The following is a 16,266-nucleotide window of genomic DNA, read 5'->3' as shown; positions in this document are numbered from 1 at the left end:
GACGATACCCGCGTGCGACTACGCGCGCTCGAATAATCGTACACTCCGCTTGCGAAACGTTCATTTCCAATTATACCACTCCCCCCCTTGCCTACCCGTCATAATGTACCCGCACGTGCCGATCGTGATCACACTGCACCGGGGCCGCGGGTATAGCGTTCGGCTTTGCTACCGGGTTACAGGTGTATACCTATCGGGTACGCGATTATGTTAATATTATTGTTATTATGTATATAATTACGTGTATCGTCCGGACGGAGGAGAAAACGAAAAGCGTAAGCACTTTGTTAACGTTGGAAACCGTCGAAGCTGCGATGAGGGACAAGAGTTCGGGTGAAAGTCGAAGAATCAATTGACAACGCTTTAGCGCCTACGGGTAGCGTGTTTTCCAAAAAGTTTCGTAGCTGTTTTTTATTCACAAACTATAGTAACGTCGATATTGTATACGTGCAACGCACCCGTTTGAATAATCGCGTACAGGATGATTTTTTTAGCACGACCTTTCCGTACGATTGGATCATGCACGTTCGTGTACAATACACACGGTGCACAGGACTATGATTTCCGGTACGTTTTTTTTTATACATTTTAAGGAGTACCGTCTGTCAGTATCAACTTTTGTTTTATACGCACCATTGCTCCTACGTTGATATACGAAATCGATCAAATTTAAGATTGCACATTAAAAGTGTTGTAGACAGCTAGAATATTGCCATTTTTCTACTCTCGTCATCACAAAATGCGTCGATTGGTGCACACATACGTGCATACAATATTCATATATTATGTATATGGATAAAAATAATATCGTAAACTAACGGTTGAATGGTGGAGATTTTCATTAATCTATAAATAAACAGAGCATGGGATTTAATACCCAATTACTGTGTAAAAATTGTACTTGGAGACTTAAATGCTAAAGTGGGAAGAGAGAAGATGTACCAACCAACCATAGGTCGAGAAAGTCTCCATGACAGAAGTAATAACAATGGTACATGCTTAATTGACTTCTGCATGCTTAATAAATTAACCTTAAGTAGCATATACTTTCCTAAAAAAGACATTTATAAAGAAACATGAATAGCACCAAATCGAGTGGTAAAGAACCAAGTAGATCATATAAAGATAAAAAATAAACAGAAAGGATGCATACAAAATGTCAGAAGCTATAGGGGTGCCGATGCAGACTCTGATCACTATTTAGTCATAGCAAGATTTACACTAAGGCTTTCATAAAAAAGAAAAACAATCAAAATTAAATCATCAATAAAATACTCTATTGAAAAACTCAGAGATGAACAGATACACGAGTATTACAGTCAAACTACACATGATAAAATATTAAAAACAATGACTGAAAGTAACGAAGAAAATGTAGAACATATATGGAAAAATATACAAACGACAGTTTCAGCTGGAACATAAAAGTGCTTAGGAATGTATAAAAGTACTAAAAAGAAACCCTGGTTTAATGCGAATTGCAAAGAAATTATAGATAAAAGAAATAAATTACGAGAAATCGTACTAAAATATCCGACAAATGAAAATATAGAACGATACACAGCGAGTAGAAAAGAGGTTAATAAAATACAAGAAGAGAAAAAAGACTAGAAGAGAAAAGAAAGATCGAAGAAATGGAAAACAACAGATATAACCCTAAACAATTTTTCAATGCTAGTAATACTATTAAACAAGGTTTTAAACAACTAACTATTATAATAAAAAATCAAGCAGGGAGCTAATCACAAATAAAAAGGAAGTGGTAGAAGAGTTAAAAATTTATTTTAATAAACTACTTAATAAAACAACAACTAGAATAAATGAATATATAAATATACAATATAGTTCAGTGGAGTCATATATTAGCTCGCCCTCAAAATCGGAAATCAACGCGGTGATTAATAAACTGAAAAATAATAAGGCACCAGGAAAAAATCACATCGTAGCAGAAATAATGAAGAACAGCGGAAAAGCAGTGAAAAATGAAATGTGGAAACTGATCAACATAATTGGAAAGAAACAACGGATACCTGAAGAATGGAATACAGCCATAATATGTTCAATCTTTAAGAAAGGAGATATACTGGAAACAAAAAATTACCGAGGAATCTCCCTATTAGATACCTGTAACAAAATACAATTGTCAATCCTTTTAGAGAGGTTAGCTCCCTTTGTTGAGGAAATCGTTGGAAGATATCTGTGTGGATTCAAAAGAGGTAGATTAACAACAGATCAAATTTTCATTCTCAAACAAGTAATGGAAAAACATTATGAATTTAATAAAAACTTATACATGGTATTCATCGACTACAAACAGGCATACGATAGTATACATAGAGAAGAGTTACGGAGAGCTATGATTAGCTTTGGTATATCAAAGAAATATGTTGATATGGTAAAACTCTGCAATGCTAAGACCATATGTCGAGTAAAATTTTTAAGAAAGCTATCATTGGAATTCGAAATTAATTCAGGGCTACGGCAAGGCGACGCCTTGTCACCAACACTATTTAATATAGGTTTGAAGAAGGTCATAAGAGAATTAACCCAAAGACAAAAGGTGGAAATAGTAGGTAATGAATCGATATTATCGTACGCAGACGACATAGTCATATTAGGTAACATAAGACAAGAAATTCCACAAACTACATTTAAATGGTTGAAGCTAGTAAAAAGATGGGTCTGTACGTAAATCAAGAGAAGACTAAATTTATGGTTCTCTCTATAAGCAACGAAAATCAACATAACTTATAAGTAAGTAATTTAACCTTTGAAATAAAATACACCAATAAATAAGTAAAAGAATAGCTAGTGGGAATCGGTGTTATCACAGTATACCAGTAAACTACTAAAATCCAAATTATTGCCAAGAAAATTAAAATCTTTGATCTATACAAGCTGTTTGAGACCAGTAATCACATATGCTTGTGAGACATGATTCACAATGAAAGGCGATGATAACAGATTAGCAATATTCAAACAAAAGGTAATTAGAAACAATTTTGGTCCAGTATATAATACAGAATTAGGAATTTTCGAAAGAAGAAAGATTGACGACCTATACAGACTATATTTAAAATCCAATGTTTCGTTGTATAAAAAAATTAAGAGAATTTAATAGTTTGGACATGTATGGAGAGCTGATAATGACATCATAAGAAAGTTACTAACGGAGACCATACATAAAAAAAGACCGATAGGCAGACCACGAACGAGGTGGAAAGATGCGATAAAGAAAGATATCAAGATATTGGGAAGAAATGTGACAGTTGACCTGGAATTGGACAAGGAAAGATAGAGAGAATTGCTTGTGGCATCTCAGGTTCTATAGAGACCGTAAAGCTAAGAAAGAAGAAGAAGAAGAAGAAGAAGTCAGAAAGATTCCTGACAAATAACTGATTAATTAGTTGCGAAAAAAAAATGTTTCCATTATTTTGAAAAACAATGCAACAGAAAGTGTCACAGAATACTTTTTAGGAAATATAAAAATCAATACATTAGAAATACAAAATCTTAAATGTCGTAGGTACGCATACCTATTTATTCTATAAATCAAAATTTGAAAGTGTGCATAATTTAATCATTGTTAAAAAGTCACCCTGTACAGAGGTTTGGAAAATGTTACGGGCGAATCTTATACAATCGAACAAAAATTACGAAATTTGTTTGTGAAAAGTTTTTTTATTTCTGGTTGTTTTATAATGTTTTTCTTTTTGTTTTTATATTTGTTTCAAAGCAAAATGTATTGTAATAACAAATTAAACGCGTCGTTGAAACGATCGATGTGTTTTCAAAGCATTTTAGTCCACACGAGAAAACAGTTTTCACGGTTGCACAAGTAGACTGTTTTGTATATAAATCAAAAATAATTATAATAATAATAATTAATAATATATAGTAATATAGTTAATAATAAAATATATAGTAGTATAATTAATAATAATTGATGTACAGTTTTTATTTATTTTTTTAAACGCGTTTCATTATTGAACACATGATTTTTGTCAACTACCGAAACAAATTGGGTATCGTAATATCGTACATTTATATTGGAAACGGGAGATAGAAAAATATATTGTATAGTTCTTTTGTAAAATATCTTAAAGATTCTGTATTGACATGTTTATATACTTTGTACGTGATTCTTTCCAACGATTTTGACAATGTGCTATTTAATTAAAACGAAACAATTATGAGACGTCGAAGTATTTTATATTAATATGTTATTATTACTACGCAGTATGCTGATGGATGGAAGGCATGTTTATTTATAGTAGTTTAATACTTCTTAACTTATTTACTTATTTGATAGGACCCGAATTCTGGGCGCACACAGACCGCCGGAAAACTTTTATTATTATTATTATTATTATTATTATTATTATTATTATTATTGTTATTGTTATTGTTATTATTATTATCATTATGAGATAAACGCTAATTCGGCTTGAATAAAACATAAGGTAAGATGTTTGAATATCTCATCTAAACTATCACGTGGTGCTGCTATTCGAAACACGGTCCAGAATACGTGATGCAGAACACACGGAAATCAGTGCTTGCAACGCGTTTGAAAAGACTCGGCTTGTAAACAAAAAGTAAACGTATTCAAATAATAATAATTTATTATAACGTTACATATGTGAGTACATATGATGTGTGCGTGTGTATGTTATAATATTATTTTGTAGGACGCGATCAGCGAAATTCACGAAAATCTAACCGGTTCGATTGAATTAACTTCGTACCTCGCGTAATACATATAATTATAACTAGGGCTGAAATTTTAATGCTTTAAAAAATAGCAAAAAATGCTCTAAAAAAAAAAAATGCAATAATGCTTTAAAAATTTTACAAAATGCAATATAAAAATGTGTTAACAATATATTCATTATAGTTTAAAAACGGTATTATAGAAATCATGTTACCAAACATATTTAATTAAAATAACATAATTATAATAAAATAGTTACCTATTTGTTTAATATTTATATTTTATTTAATTAATTGTATAACTTGCTGTTATAATAATTGTTTGATTCTTGCAAATTGAAAAATTTGTTTCAACAGTTTTAATTTCGTTCTATTTTTAATAAAATAGGTAGGTACATAGGTCGATATACTCAAATTTATTACTTTATCAATTTAGTAGATCACATAATAAACGTGCAAGTTTTGAACGAATAAACGCTGAAATGTGTGATTAAATACCATAATATATAAGAATTTACAGATCAATTTTGAAAAATGCTTTAAAATCTTAAAAAATGCTCTAATAATACATATAAAGTTTAATTTGTCATAAAATACAAGAAATTTAAAATAAAAAGAACATTAAATTAATCAGAATCACTGAAATACGTTTTCTGTTTACGGATCTACGTGTTTGGACATCAGAAAAAAAAGATTTGCATCGAAATCCCAGCCTTAATTATAACCATTATAATACACACGTAACCTAATTTACTGTCGTAAAATGTGATTAGTTAAATACAGTATAACACGTGGAAAGGTCCATTCATCGCAATACACGTGTATATTACAACGTGCGGTGTTCTTATTAATGATGTTGTGCGCAAGATGTATACAATTTTACCTGCTTATAGCTTATGCTTATGATTTAGTTTATTTGCTTATTAAAATTTCCTCGATAAAGCAAACAAATATTACGATAAATGTTTGTATTTTCGCGTACGAAAATCGAAATTTCCATATTTTCGTGATAATTCAAAAAGTGGTTTTTAGGTGTCCGCAATAATTGGTATGGAGATTTATCAAACATTTTCCGACCGTCACTGCAGTTAACATCGTTTTACTTTTCGACCATTTCAACAGACCTCGTGCGCGTGAGATAAAATTTGCATAAAAGATAAATCATTACGTTTTTAACGTAATGGCCATTTCAAAATCTCTAAAATCTTAAATATAGCATTTATCTAAACATTTTTTTTTTCTGGCAAATTATAATCATTTATTTTCTTACAGCCGCAAAATAAAAAAATCCGTTCCAGTGCGGATCCAAGATCTGTCTTCGTTATATATTCGATTTAATTGTCCAAGACTTGTATAATTTATAGAATTTCCATTGTAATAAATATATCGAAAAAACCAAATAATATAGTAATACTACTAGTGTAATGGAGTCAGTAGATTCTCACCATGAGTACATTCGAAAACGATTAAAATTTTTTTTAAACTACTGTTGATTCAATAACCGTTGGCATGATTAATACATTGTTTTAGTTCAGTAATTATAATTGAAGTTGACTATCAACAATAAACATATCATAGTCACAAGTTAGTGTTGTATCACACGTCGTGATTAATATTATATTTGTTTTTTTTTTTCGTTACCATGATTTGATTAAAGTTTATCCAAGTTAATTTTTGGAAGTTGCTCATTTAAAACTTATAATGCGTCGAGTTTCAGTTTTCTCTTGTCAAATATAAAGTTCAGACTAACACGTTTGTATAAAATATAAATTCAACGAAAACCGTTCACTTATTGAGTGCGATAGAATTTCTGAACTATATTCGAACTTATTAAAATATTTATAAAATATTATGCGTCTTAATAATACGTATTATGTTAGAAATTTAAATAAATGTTAATATCATTGTATTAATAATAAGAAGGAGATTTGTAAGTTTTCTATTCATAGTACGAACATATAAAGTAGTATGAACTTTGAACTTAAATTAACTTTAATAAATAACTAAATAATACAATATTTTAAAGCTTGACTTGCATGTCTGTATTTGTATTACATTCCGTATACAATATTTTTATTCGTCTGTTGAACTTTAGGTACTCCACATAATCCGAGGAAATAATATTTAACAAAAACATTGATGATAAATCGATAGTATTTTCACTGGATAATGTTACGAGTGTAATTTATGTACTCGTACTTGTGTGTTCGTGTTTATTGACTATTATAATATCCAAAAGGGAGGTGAAGATCATGTGATTTGTAGAACAATATTCATTCAGTCTAATATCTATACGATCGCGGTCGTTTCGAATAAAATACACGATTATGTTACAGTATATAATTACGATGTCATTAATCACGCACTCCAATATTTCTCTTTTCTATAATATATATACAAACATTAATTACACTATTTATTTCTGATTCAAAATCATGTCTACTTCCATGCTGCTTAAAACTTTTAACCTTGCTACACTCCAGTCGTTCGTTCCGAGAAATCTCTATTTCATAACAACACACCATCTCTTTTGCGTCACGGTGTGGTATTGATTTTCATTAGGTTCATAGACATGACGGTATTTCATTAGTTATAAAACGACTAATTCTCTTGCCGTTCTCGACAGAAATATATTCAGACCTTTTTCTTTGAAAATCCCGGTATCAGGCTTACTTCCAACCCACTGATAAGTCTTAACGTAGATTGGTACTGACTTCTGTTTTTCTCTTTATACAATTATACATATTTTGATACCTCGCTTGAAGCAATCTCTACTCTCCCGAATCACCACACTGTCTCTTTTTCTCGTCTTCGTCACGAATATAATCTGCTTCCTTAACACTTATCCCATGTTTCACTCAAGTCGTGTACCCTAACAATAAAATTCACTGTATGAGACCTATGGTGATAATGAATGTTACATTCTCTTTAACTACTCATCTCTTTCACATGTTGCTGTATTATCTTTTTCGTTTCTTCGCTATTGAATAATTTTTTTCCTATAATAAATGTTGTCATAAAAAGAAACCTGTATTTGTACAACTTTCATTATTAACCTCATAAATTAATTACATTATTTTTTGTTGGTAGCTATTTTTCAATATTGTGTCATAGTCGAGCAAAGATTTTTAAACTGTTGACATAAAAAATAAATATAAATTAAAGATAATTTTATTTTTAAGCACTATGAATATATTAAAATATCAACAATATGAATAATATAAAAATATTGTCTAATAATATAATTATATTTAATATAAGTACATTGTATTTTATACATCAATAGTTAAAAAATCTTAGATTGACTATGTCAAATGTTGTATAACTATTAATCAAGTATGAAAGATAGTCAAACAAAATTATTGTATCACATTTCATTTGTTCGTATATTGAACCGGATAATATTGTGAGTAATTGTTTAAAATACGAAGTCAATGAGATATTATCGTATCGTAAAAGCAATTATGAGAAAATATTAATGTAATTTAGTATTCATATCATATCAAAATCACTTTACTTTGTTAATTATATGTCTTAAGGTGTGCCAAGCAAATAAAATTAAAGTGTATGAAAGGTTTTAGTTCCACGGTGCTTTTATAAGGCAAAATTTAGTATGGACTATTAATACAGTATGACACACATACAATTTCAATGTAAAAGAAAAATAGAAGGGACGAAATCCTATGCCACTACAAGAATAATTGTTTCGATTGTAACAATAATTTTTGTAAATTATTTAGAACCTGGTAAAATTAAAAGAACAAATTTCAATTAAAATCATTTTGCATTTCTGTGTTTCCCATATTGAAAATTGTTTTAGGCAGAGTAACATCGTCTTGCCACCATGTCAAACTTATAGGAAATCATGAAGTTGTGATATAAATTATGTTTTTGTGCTTGATTTACTAGTCACGGTGGTTCACCAAATCAGTTAAATTCAACTTAACTCGGAAGTTTTGCATTTGTAAATTTTTACATTTATACATTTTGTACAAGTCAAACATGCGTACGTTTTTACATTAATAAGCAATCAATATTCACCTAATATAAACTCACTCTAGATAAATAGGTACATGAAATCTATGCAGCTAGATTATGAATGAAACAAAATAAAGGAAATATTGAAGATTAATGGCCGTAAGATAATGAATTGTTTTTTTTTTTGTATATAATTAGCACCTTTGGACATGTAATAAATGTAATAACGAAGAAATTTGTTATTTTGTTGACAAATCAAACAAATATTTTACGTTCGAATTATAACACAACTAATCCAGTTCAACAGATTACACATCGAGTACTATTTAAAAAACACAAAATATATAAAATGAAACTTGACATAGTGGTCTCTCCAATACTATAAACGTGCAATAAGAAGGGATTTCAAAAATTATTGGCACCGGCAAAGATAATGGAAAACCGGATAATTCAGCGTACGACCAAAACTACTACACCGATTCATTCGAAATGTTGTATTATTTGTTTTATAATCGATAATTACATCGAAATAGGCTTTAAATAGTGCTAGGTAATAATCCATCAAAAACTATGTCCCGACCCAACACTACTTCGTGCGAAGCCGGGGAATTCATATAATATCTAATAAATATATATGCGTATACATGTTAAATTCCATTCCTTAGTGATAATCAATGGTCGTGTTTGCCGACAGCAATAAAATGCGTGTGTTTCGAGGAGTTTGGGAGTATCGTGTCATTATGCGGAGGGGGAGGGACTATTTTGCCGGTCACACGTTGACACTGACAGTAATGGTAATGATTTTTTGATAACGAATAATAATGTAAGCAGTAATCGCAATGGTAAAAATGCGTCGATCTAAATACGTTTAATAGGTTTGTTTAAATAACGTTTAGACTTGTCTGCACGGTGGTAATGATATGTTTCTATCGAATCTTCGTTCAAGAGCTCTTAAGTTTTGACGTAATACGTAAAATTGAAAGAATTGCACAAACTGCAGTGTTATGTTAAAACGATAATCGCTGTCAGTATATTTAAATATATATCCGGGAAGGGGGGTGCATACGAAAGACAGTTCAATTTCCAATGTTTCCAATTATTGTCCATCTACACTGTCCGCGAGAAAAACGTGTATCTGCAACTCATGTTGTACGTAATACCACCCAAAAGATCACCGAACACTTTCGAAACAAAAAAACAATCATGATGATGATGATGATGGTGGGAACATTTAAAAAAAAATTTTGCTTGAAGAAATTTCACTAATTTTTTGCACTAATCGATCCGGTTTTCGCTGTTCACTTTTTCTACAACGTATCAGTGGTGTAGTGCGCATATATATTGGGTATTTTTGATAATAATCAAATAGAGTTATCGAGTCAGAACATAAATAATGAGTTTGTTAATTAATTACATGGTGCATATTTCAAAACAAAAAATTGCACACGATGTAGATGGCTCGATTCTTGCTGCGGGGTTACACGCAACTTGGCTACCAATACGCTTCTTTTAGTTAATTAATTACATAATAAATATTTGTGTGGGATTTAAGTAATAAAAATCACTCACAATTTAATTTAATTAAAATAAACACTATATTATATAAATATGTATGTACATTAATGTGAAAAAACAAATATCGATACGCGTTACAATTGCGAAGGAATTGCCGAATATATCGCGGAGTGTAATTCACGGTGTGTTGCGGATTGTACTCACGGACTGACTGAATGAGCGTCTGACCAACCGGTATATATATATCGGCGTCGATTGTCTAGAACATTCTCGAAATTACCTTAACGAGATAATCATCGCATATTCTAGAACATGGGATTTCCCCTTATCCACTGACAATATTGTAAACAACTTGGAAGATTCGCGGTGCGTTGTTTACGTAACTTCATCACTCCCCTACCAGTGACGGAGTCAAGCAGAACCTACTTGGAGACGGTCTGAAAAACGAACTTTTCTTCCGGAAAGTGTCCTTTGATCCTCCATTGTAATGGTATTCGGTGTAGATGTCTGAATTTCTCTCGAAATATCTTCTTTAGAATGGTCGTCTACTATGATGTAGGCCGGCTTAAGTCTATCAATAGTTACTCTAACTTGTTTCTTCTTTATATCAATGACAAAAGCTTTTTTATTTCGACTTATGACTCTATAGGAACCATCATAGGGCATTTGTATTCCATTTTTGGGTCCGTCATGTCGAATGAATACGTACTCTGTGGTTGCAAGGTCCTTGAAAACAAAGTTTTTCTTCTCGCCATGTCGTGTACCATTGACAGGTCGGATCTGCTGAATGTGATGTCGAAGAACTTTGATAAACTCAGCTGCGTCGTCGAACTTGGCAGCATTATCTTTTGACGTTAGGAATTCACCAGGGAATGGCTCTCCATAGACTAATTCTGCAGAGGTGGATTGCCCAATAAGACTGTCGGAAGAGTTTCTGTCCATCGATTATTTTGATGAAATTTAATGGCGGCTTTAAGCTACCGATGACTTCGTTCCACCATGCCATTTGCTGACGGATGATAGGCCGTGGTTTTAAGATGGTTCGTGCCAGTCAAGTTATTAAGTTGCTTGAAAAAGCATGACTCAAATTGTCTTCCCTGGTCTGTTGTGATACGAAGAGGGGTACCAAATCTTGCGATCCAATGCGTATAGAAAACTCGTGCTACGGTTGCCGCTTCTTGATCTTCCAATGGAATTACCTCAGGCCATCGAGTAAATCTATCGGTACACGTGAGGCAATAGCGAAATCTTTCAGAATAAGGCATAATGATAAGATCTAAATGAACATGTTCAAATCTTTGAGATGGTAAAGAAAATGAACTAAGAGGTTCTGTGACATGGCGCGTGATTTTGACTCGTTGACATTCTACACATGCCCTCACCCAATATCTGCAATCTGCGTCAATTGCTGGCCACACGAATCGCTGTTTAACAAGCTTCGTCGTGGCTTTGACACCTTGATGTGCAAGACGATGTATATTATTGAAAACTTTAGGTCGGAATGGCTTTGTGACAAAAGGCCCGGCGGTTAAAGTTGATACGTCACAGAACACTAAGACATTTGTACCTGGTAATTGAACTTGCTTGAGTTGTAGTCCAGTGTTTTCTTTTTCGTATTATTTTAATTCATCGTCTCTCTGTTGTGATATCGCTAATGCAGTGTAGTCTATTGTCTCTGACAAGGCGTCAACGCGAGATAAGTTATCATCCACGATATTCAGTTTACCTGTAATATACCTAATATCCGTGGTGAATTGTGAGATAAAGTCTAGGTGTCTGAATTGTCGTGGTGTGGATTTATCCGATTTCTGCTGAAATGCAAAAGTGATGGGTTTGTGATTAGTGAATATAACCAAATCGCATTCTTCCACCATATACTGAAAATGCTTGACAGCAAGGTAGATCACGAGAAGTTCTCGATCGTAGGCTCTGTATGTCGTCTCGGTCGCTATGAGCTTCTTGGAAAAGAAGGCAAGAGGTTGCCACTCATCAATGATGAACTGTTGGAGAGTTGCGCCAACTGCGGTGTTTGAAGCATCACTTACAATAGCCAGTCGAGCGTTGTCGCATGGATGTGCGAGAAGCGTGGCTGTGGCGAGTTTCTCCTTGCATTTTTCAAAAGCCGAAATAGCCTCTTGTGTCCAGTTAATAGATGACTTACCTTTTAAATTGGGTACCAAAAGATCACTTAGTGGTGCTTGTGTGTCTGAAGCTCCAGGTATAAAACGACGATAGAAGTTTATCATACCCAAGAACTGTCGTAGACCCTTAGCGGACGATGGCCTCTTGTAGCTCAAAATGTCAGTGACTCTGTCGGGTAGAGGATGTGTTCCTTCTCTAGAAATCATGTAGCCTAAAAACTTTACTTCTGACTGTCCAAAAACGCATTTTTTTTGATTGACAACCAGAGAGTATTCGCGTAAACGCTCTTAAATGTTCTGTAAATTTTTGATGTGCTCTTCCTCAGAAACAGATGCCACCAATATGTCGTCAATGTAGCTGTAACAGAAATCAAGTCCAAAAAGTACTTCGTCAATAAATCGTTGAAACGATTGTGCTGCATTTCGAAGCCCAAAAGACATAAAGAAGAATTCGTAAAGTCCAAATGGTGTCACGATTGCGGTTTTAGGAATATCTTCTTCAGCTACAGGAATTTGATTATATGCTCGGACTAGGTCAATTGTTGAAAAAATCGTTTTACCGTGGAGAAAGTGTGCAAAGTCCTGAATATGACGAACCGGGTACCGATCTGGAATAGTCCAAGCATTTAGAGCACGGTAATCCCCACAAGGACGTCAGGCGTCCGTTGTGTTCTTTAATACCAAGTGTAATGGTGATGCCCAAGGTCCCTGGGACGGTCGAATAATGCCTAATTGGATCATAGCTTCAAACTCCTTTTTTGCTGCCTTGAGCTTATCAGGTGCTAAGCGTCGTGGTTTACAAGATGCTGGGGGTCCTGGTGTCGTTTGAATATAGTGTTTGGTGCTGTGCCTAATGTCTTTAGGCGCTCCATATGGTCGAGTGATCTCGGGAAATTTTCGTAGTAAACAGTCGTATTTCGTTTCTCCCACGACAATCTTTATGGATGGAATGGAGGATTCAGCAACGTGACCATGAGCGGTGAGTCGTGTAACACCGTATAAAAGACATTGATTACGCACGTCTACCAATAGATTGTAATGACTCAAGAAGTCCACACCAATAATGAGTTTGGGTACTTCCGCGATCACAAATCTCCAAGTGAAATCTCGACGAAGTCCGAAGTTGAGGCTGAGCGTGATAGTACCGTAGGTGTTAATAGGCGTGCCATTGGCTGTTGATAGGACGTAATCGGATTTTACTCGTCGGTCTGGAACAGCACTACGAGGATAAACACATAGGTCGGCACCCGTGTCGATGAGAAATTAAGTTTGAGAAGTTCGATCAGTAATGAATAGACGGTGCGGGGCGGACTGGTCTCACTGGCCGTTATCAGTGATGACCCGTTACGTTTCCCGAATTATAGGTACAAGGTTCCTTGCATTTTCGCGATTGTGATCCATAACCCCAATGATACCAGCATAATCCATTTGCACCATGGAGAGTACGGCTCCGAGATCGAGATCTTGAGCGGAAAGTACTTGGTCTTGAGTCCGGATTACGCGAAGGACGAGAATTGATCGCTGCCACGTCACTTCTCAACGTCGCAATTTCCTGATTTATACTCAAGGTAAACTGAGAAATTTTAAGATTCAACATGGCTTCAAGAGTGTCACTTCTCGATGTCTCTGCTATTTGAGGTAGCAAAGGACCAGATGCATCCGCGATGTTGTCTGCATGGACAGCGAGTTCTTCAAGCTTACTATCTTTAACTATTGTTAACGCCACTTGTATACTTTTTGGTAGGCGGCCCATCCAAAGTATCTTTAATAATGTTTCCGGAATGGAAGAGTCAGCCAGGTTTTGGAGGTGGCGTAAAAATTGTGACGGTTTACGGTCACCAATCTCAACGCGCTCCAGAAGTTGACGTGTTTTTTCCTCTTGGGAGGCACTAAGACGTTTTATTAATTCATCTATAATTTTGACATACTTACTGCCCGAGGGCGGCGTCATAATTATGTCTTTGACTTCAACTGCATATTTCGGCGGTAATGCTCCAACCACATACCCGAATTTCGTGCTGTCAGCTGTGACTCCCGCGCTGGCGAAACTACCTTTGACCATAGCAAACCAAAGTTTGGGATCTGACGAAATGAAATCCGGTATTTTGACGGCCACTCGAGCAATCGTTGCGTCTGTTTCTGCCATCACGTTGAGGTCACCAATTTGTGGGATTTAAGTAATAAAAATCACTCACAATTTAATTTAATTAAAATAAACACTATATTATATAAATATGTATGTACATTAATGTGAAAAAACAAATATCGATACGTGTTACAATTGCGGAGGAATTGCCGAATATATCGCGGAGTGTAATTCACGGTGTGTCGCGGATTGTACTCACGGACTGACTGAATGAGCGTCTGACCAGCCGGTATATATATATCGGCGTCGATTGTCTAGAACATTCTCGAAATTACCTTAACGAGATAATTATCGCATATTCTAGAACATGGGATTTCCCCTTATCCACTGACAATATTGTAAACAACTTGGACGATTCGCGGTGCGTTTTTTACGTCACCACATTTGTATTTCGTAGACATACGGTTGTGCCAATTATAACGGTCGTAACGTTTAACGATTAATACTTGGTACTCTATCGGTGTTCGTTACCTTTTACCTATGATTGTCATTACTAGGCTTAAGGACTAATAAGCTCTAAAAAATACATAAATATGCATGCAAATATGCTTATAAAATCATTATAATATGCATTTATATGCATTAAAAAAAAAAAAAATGACCACATAGTATACAATATAAAACGTGTTCATCGGATTTAAATATATCTTTTAATGCCGAAACAAAACTTAGTAGTCGGCTACTCGTAGACTGTTGTACTTTTGTCATTATACAATGTTTTAAAATATACGCGTACAACCGTTTTACGTATGATTCGACGTTACCGTGGTTGCGAGACGCAAAAACAACGACGGATAATAATCGACGGAACTGAACACTAAACACTAAACAAATAATCTATTATTCTATATCGACTATTATTTTTATTGACATCGGGTCGATACGGTTTTATATTATTATTCATACTTACACAAAAATGATAACGATATATGAGAGGTAATTTGCAGATAGAATATTACTGGAAGCATAAAGTCCTCTTAGTACATTTTTTTTCGATCGGTTGAAATATTTATATTTATTTATATGTATTGATAGTTTTTAATTTTAAATTTGAAAAATTTGTCAAAATATGCAAAATAAGCATAACAATTTTAAAATATGCATTCTCCTGCAAAATCTATCAAATATGCAAAAATATGCACATTCAAATTTTAGATCTGATATCATAGCACCGAGAATCGAATTTATTTCGCACTCTGCTTTATTTAACAATAATAAAAAAATGTATGTAAATGCTATAAGTCCCTAAGCCTGGTCATTAAAAACTTTATTATAGATATTGTGATCATAATATTATATGATTATTTTGAGTTATGATTATTTCATTTTTTATGATTTGTGCCTTATGATGGATGGTTGATCGGACAAAAAGTTGGTAAGTAGGTAATTTGTAAAATGCATTTCATCCAATATTGCATGTATATTTATATAATTGTTTTGGGCTTGGCTTTTGATACAAACTGTTTAACTGCTACCCTACCCTTTCTACGCTTAGCAACTTGCTGCGTTTGTTCGATAGCGTAGAAAAAAGAGTGAAAATACAGCAGATTTTCACGGGTACACTAACCATAATATACATACTCCAATCGAATGCAATGCCTGCGGGGGCGTTCGACCTATAAAGTAGCACGAGTATAAAATTGTATTTTGCTCGTTCACGAAGTTTATTATTATATAGTGTTACCATCAGGGGTGCAATTTCAATAAAAAAACTGGGTGTGCTGAAGCCCTTCTATTTTTTTCATGTTTCTTAATGGTAATATACACCCACAA

General features: G+C 33.7%; 3 protein-coding genes across 3 annotated transcripts; all 3 read right to left on the bottom strand.

Moving 5' to 3' along the window:
• Positions 1-10,617: 10,617 nt before the first annotated feature.
• Positions 10,618-11,148, bottom strand: LOC112684500. Its single transcript, XM_025556050.1, has one exon. It carries the CDS (start codon positions 11,146-11,148, stop codon positions 10,618-10,620), a length of 531 nt encoding a protein of 176 aa, XP_025411835.1.
• A 35-nt stretch (positions 11,149-11,183) lies between these two features.
• LOC112684499 lies at positions 11,184-12,554 on the bottom strand. Its single transcript, XM_025556049.1, has 2 exons — positions 11,933-12,554; positions 11,184-11,812 (listed from the first exon to the last, which is right to left on the bottom strand). Exons 1-2 carry the CDS (start codon positions 12,552-12,554, stop codon positions 11,184-11,186), a joined length of 1,251 nt encoding a protein of 416 aa, XP_025411834.1.
• An 81-nt stretch (positions 12,555-12,635) lies between these two features.
• On the bottom strand, positions 12,636-14,493 carry LOC112684498. Its single transcript, XM_025556048.1, has 3 exons — positions 13,716-14,493; positions 13,029-13,555; positions 12,636-12,929 (listed from the first exon to the last, which is right to left on the bottom strand). The coding sequence occupies exons 1-3, from the start codon at positions 14,491-14,493 to the stop codon at positions 12,636-12,638; spliced, it is 1,599 nt and encodes a 532-aa protein (XP_025411833.1).
• Positions 14,494-16,266: the final 1,773 nt, after the last annotated feature.

This window comes from Sipha flava, unplaced genomic scaffold, assembly GCF_003268045.1.
Source record: "Sipha flava isolate LNK unplaced genomic scaffold, YSA_version1 250_pilon_pilon, whole genome shotgun sequence".
NCBI lineage: Eukaryota > Metazoa > Arthropoda > Insecta > Hemiptera > Aphididae > Sipha > Sipha flava.
The sequence above is the reverse complement of the archived record's forward strand: the minus strand, read 5'-3'. Positions and strand labels throughout refer to the sequence as shown.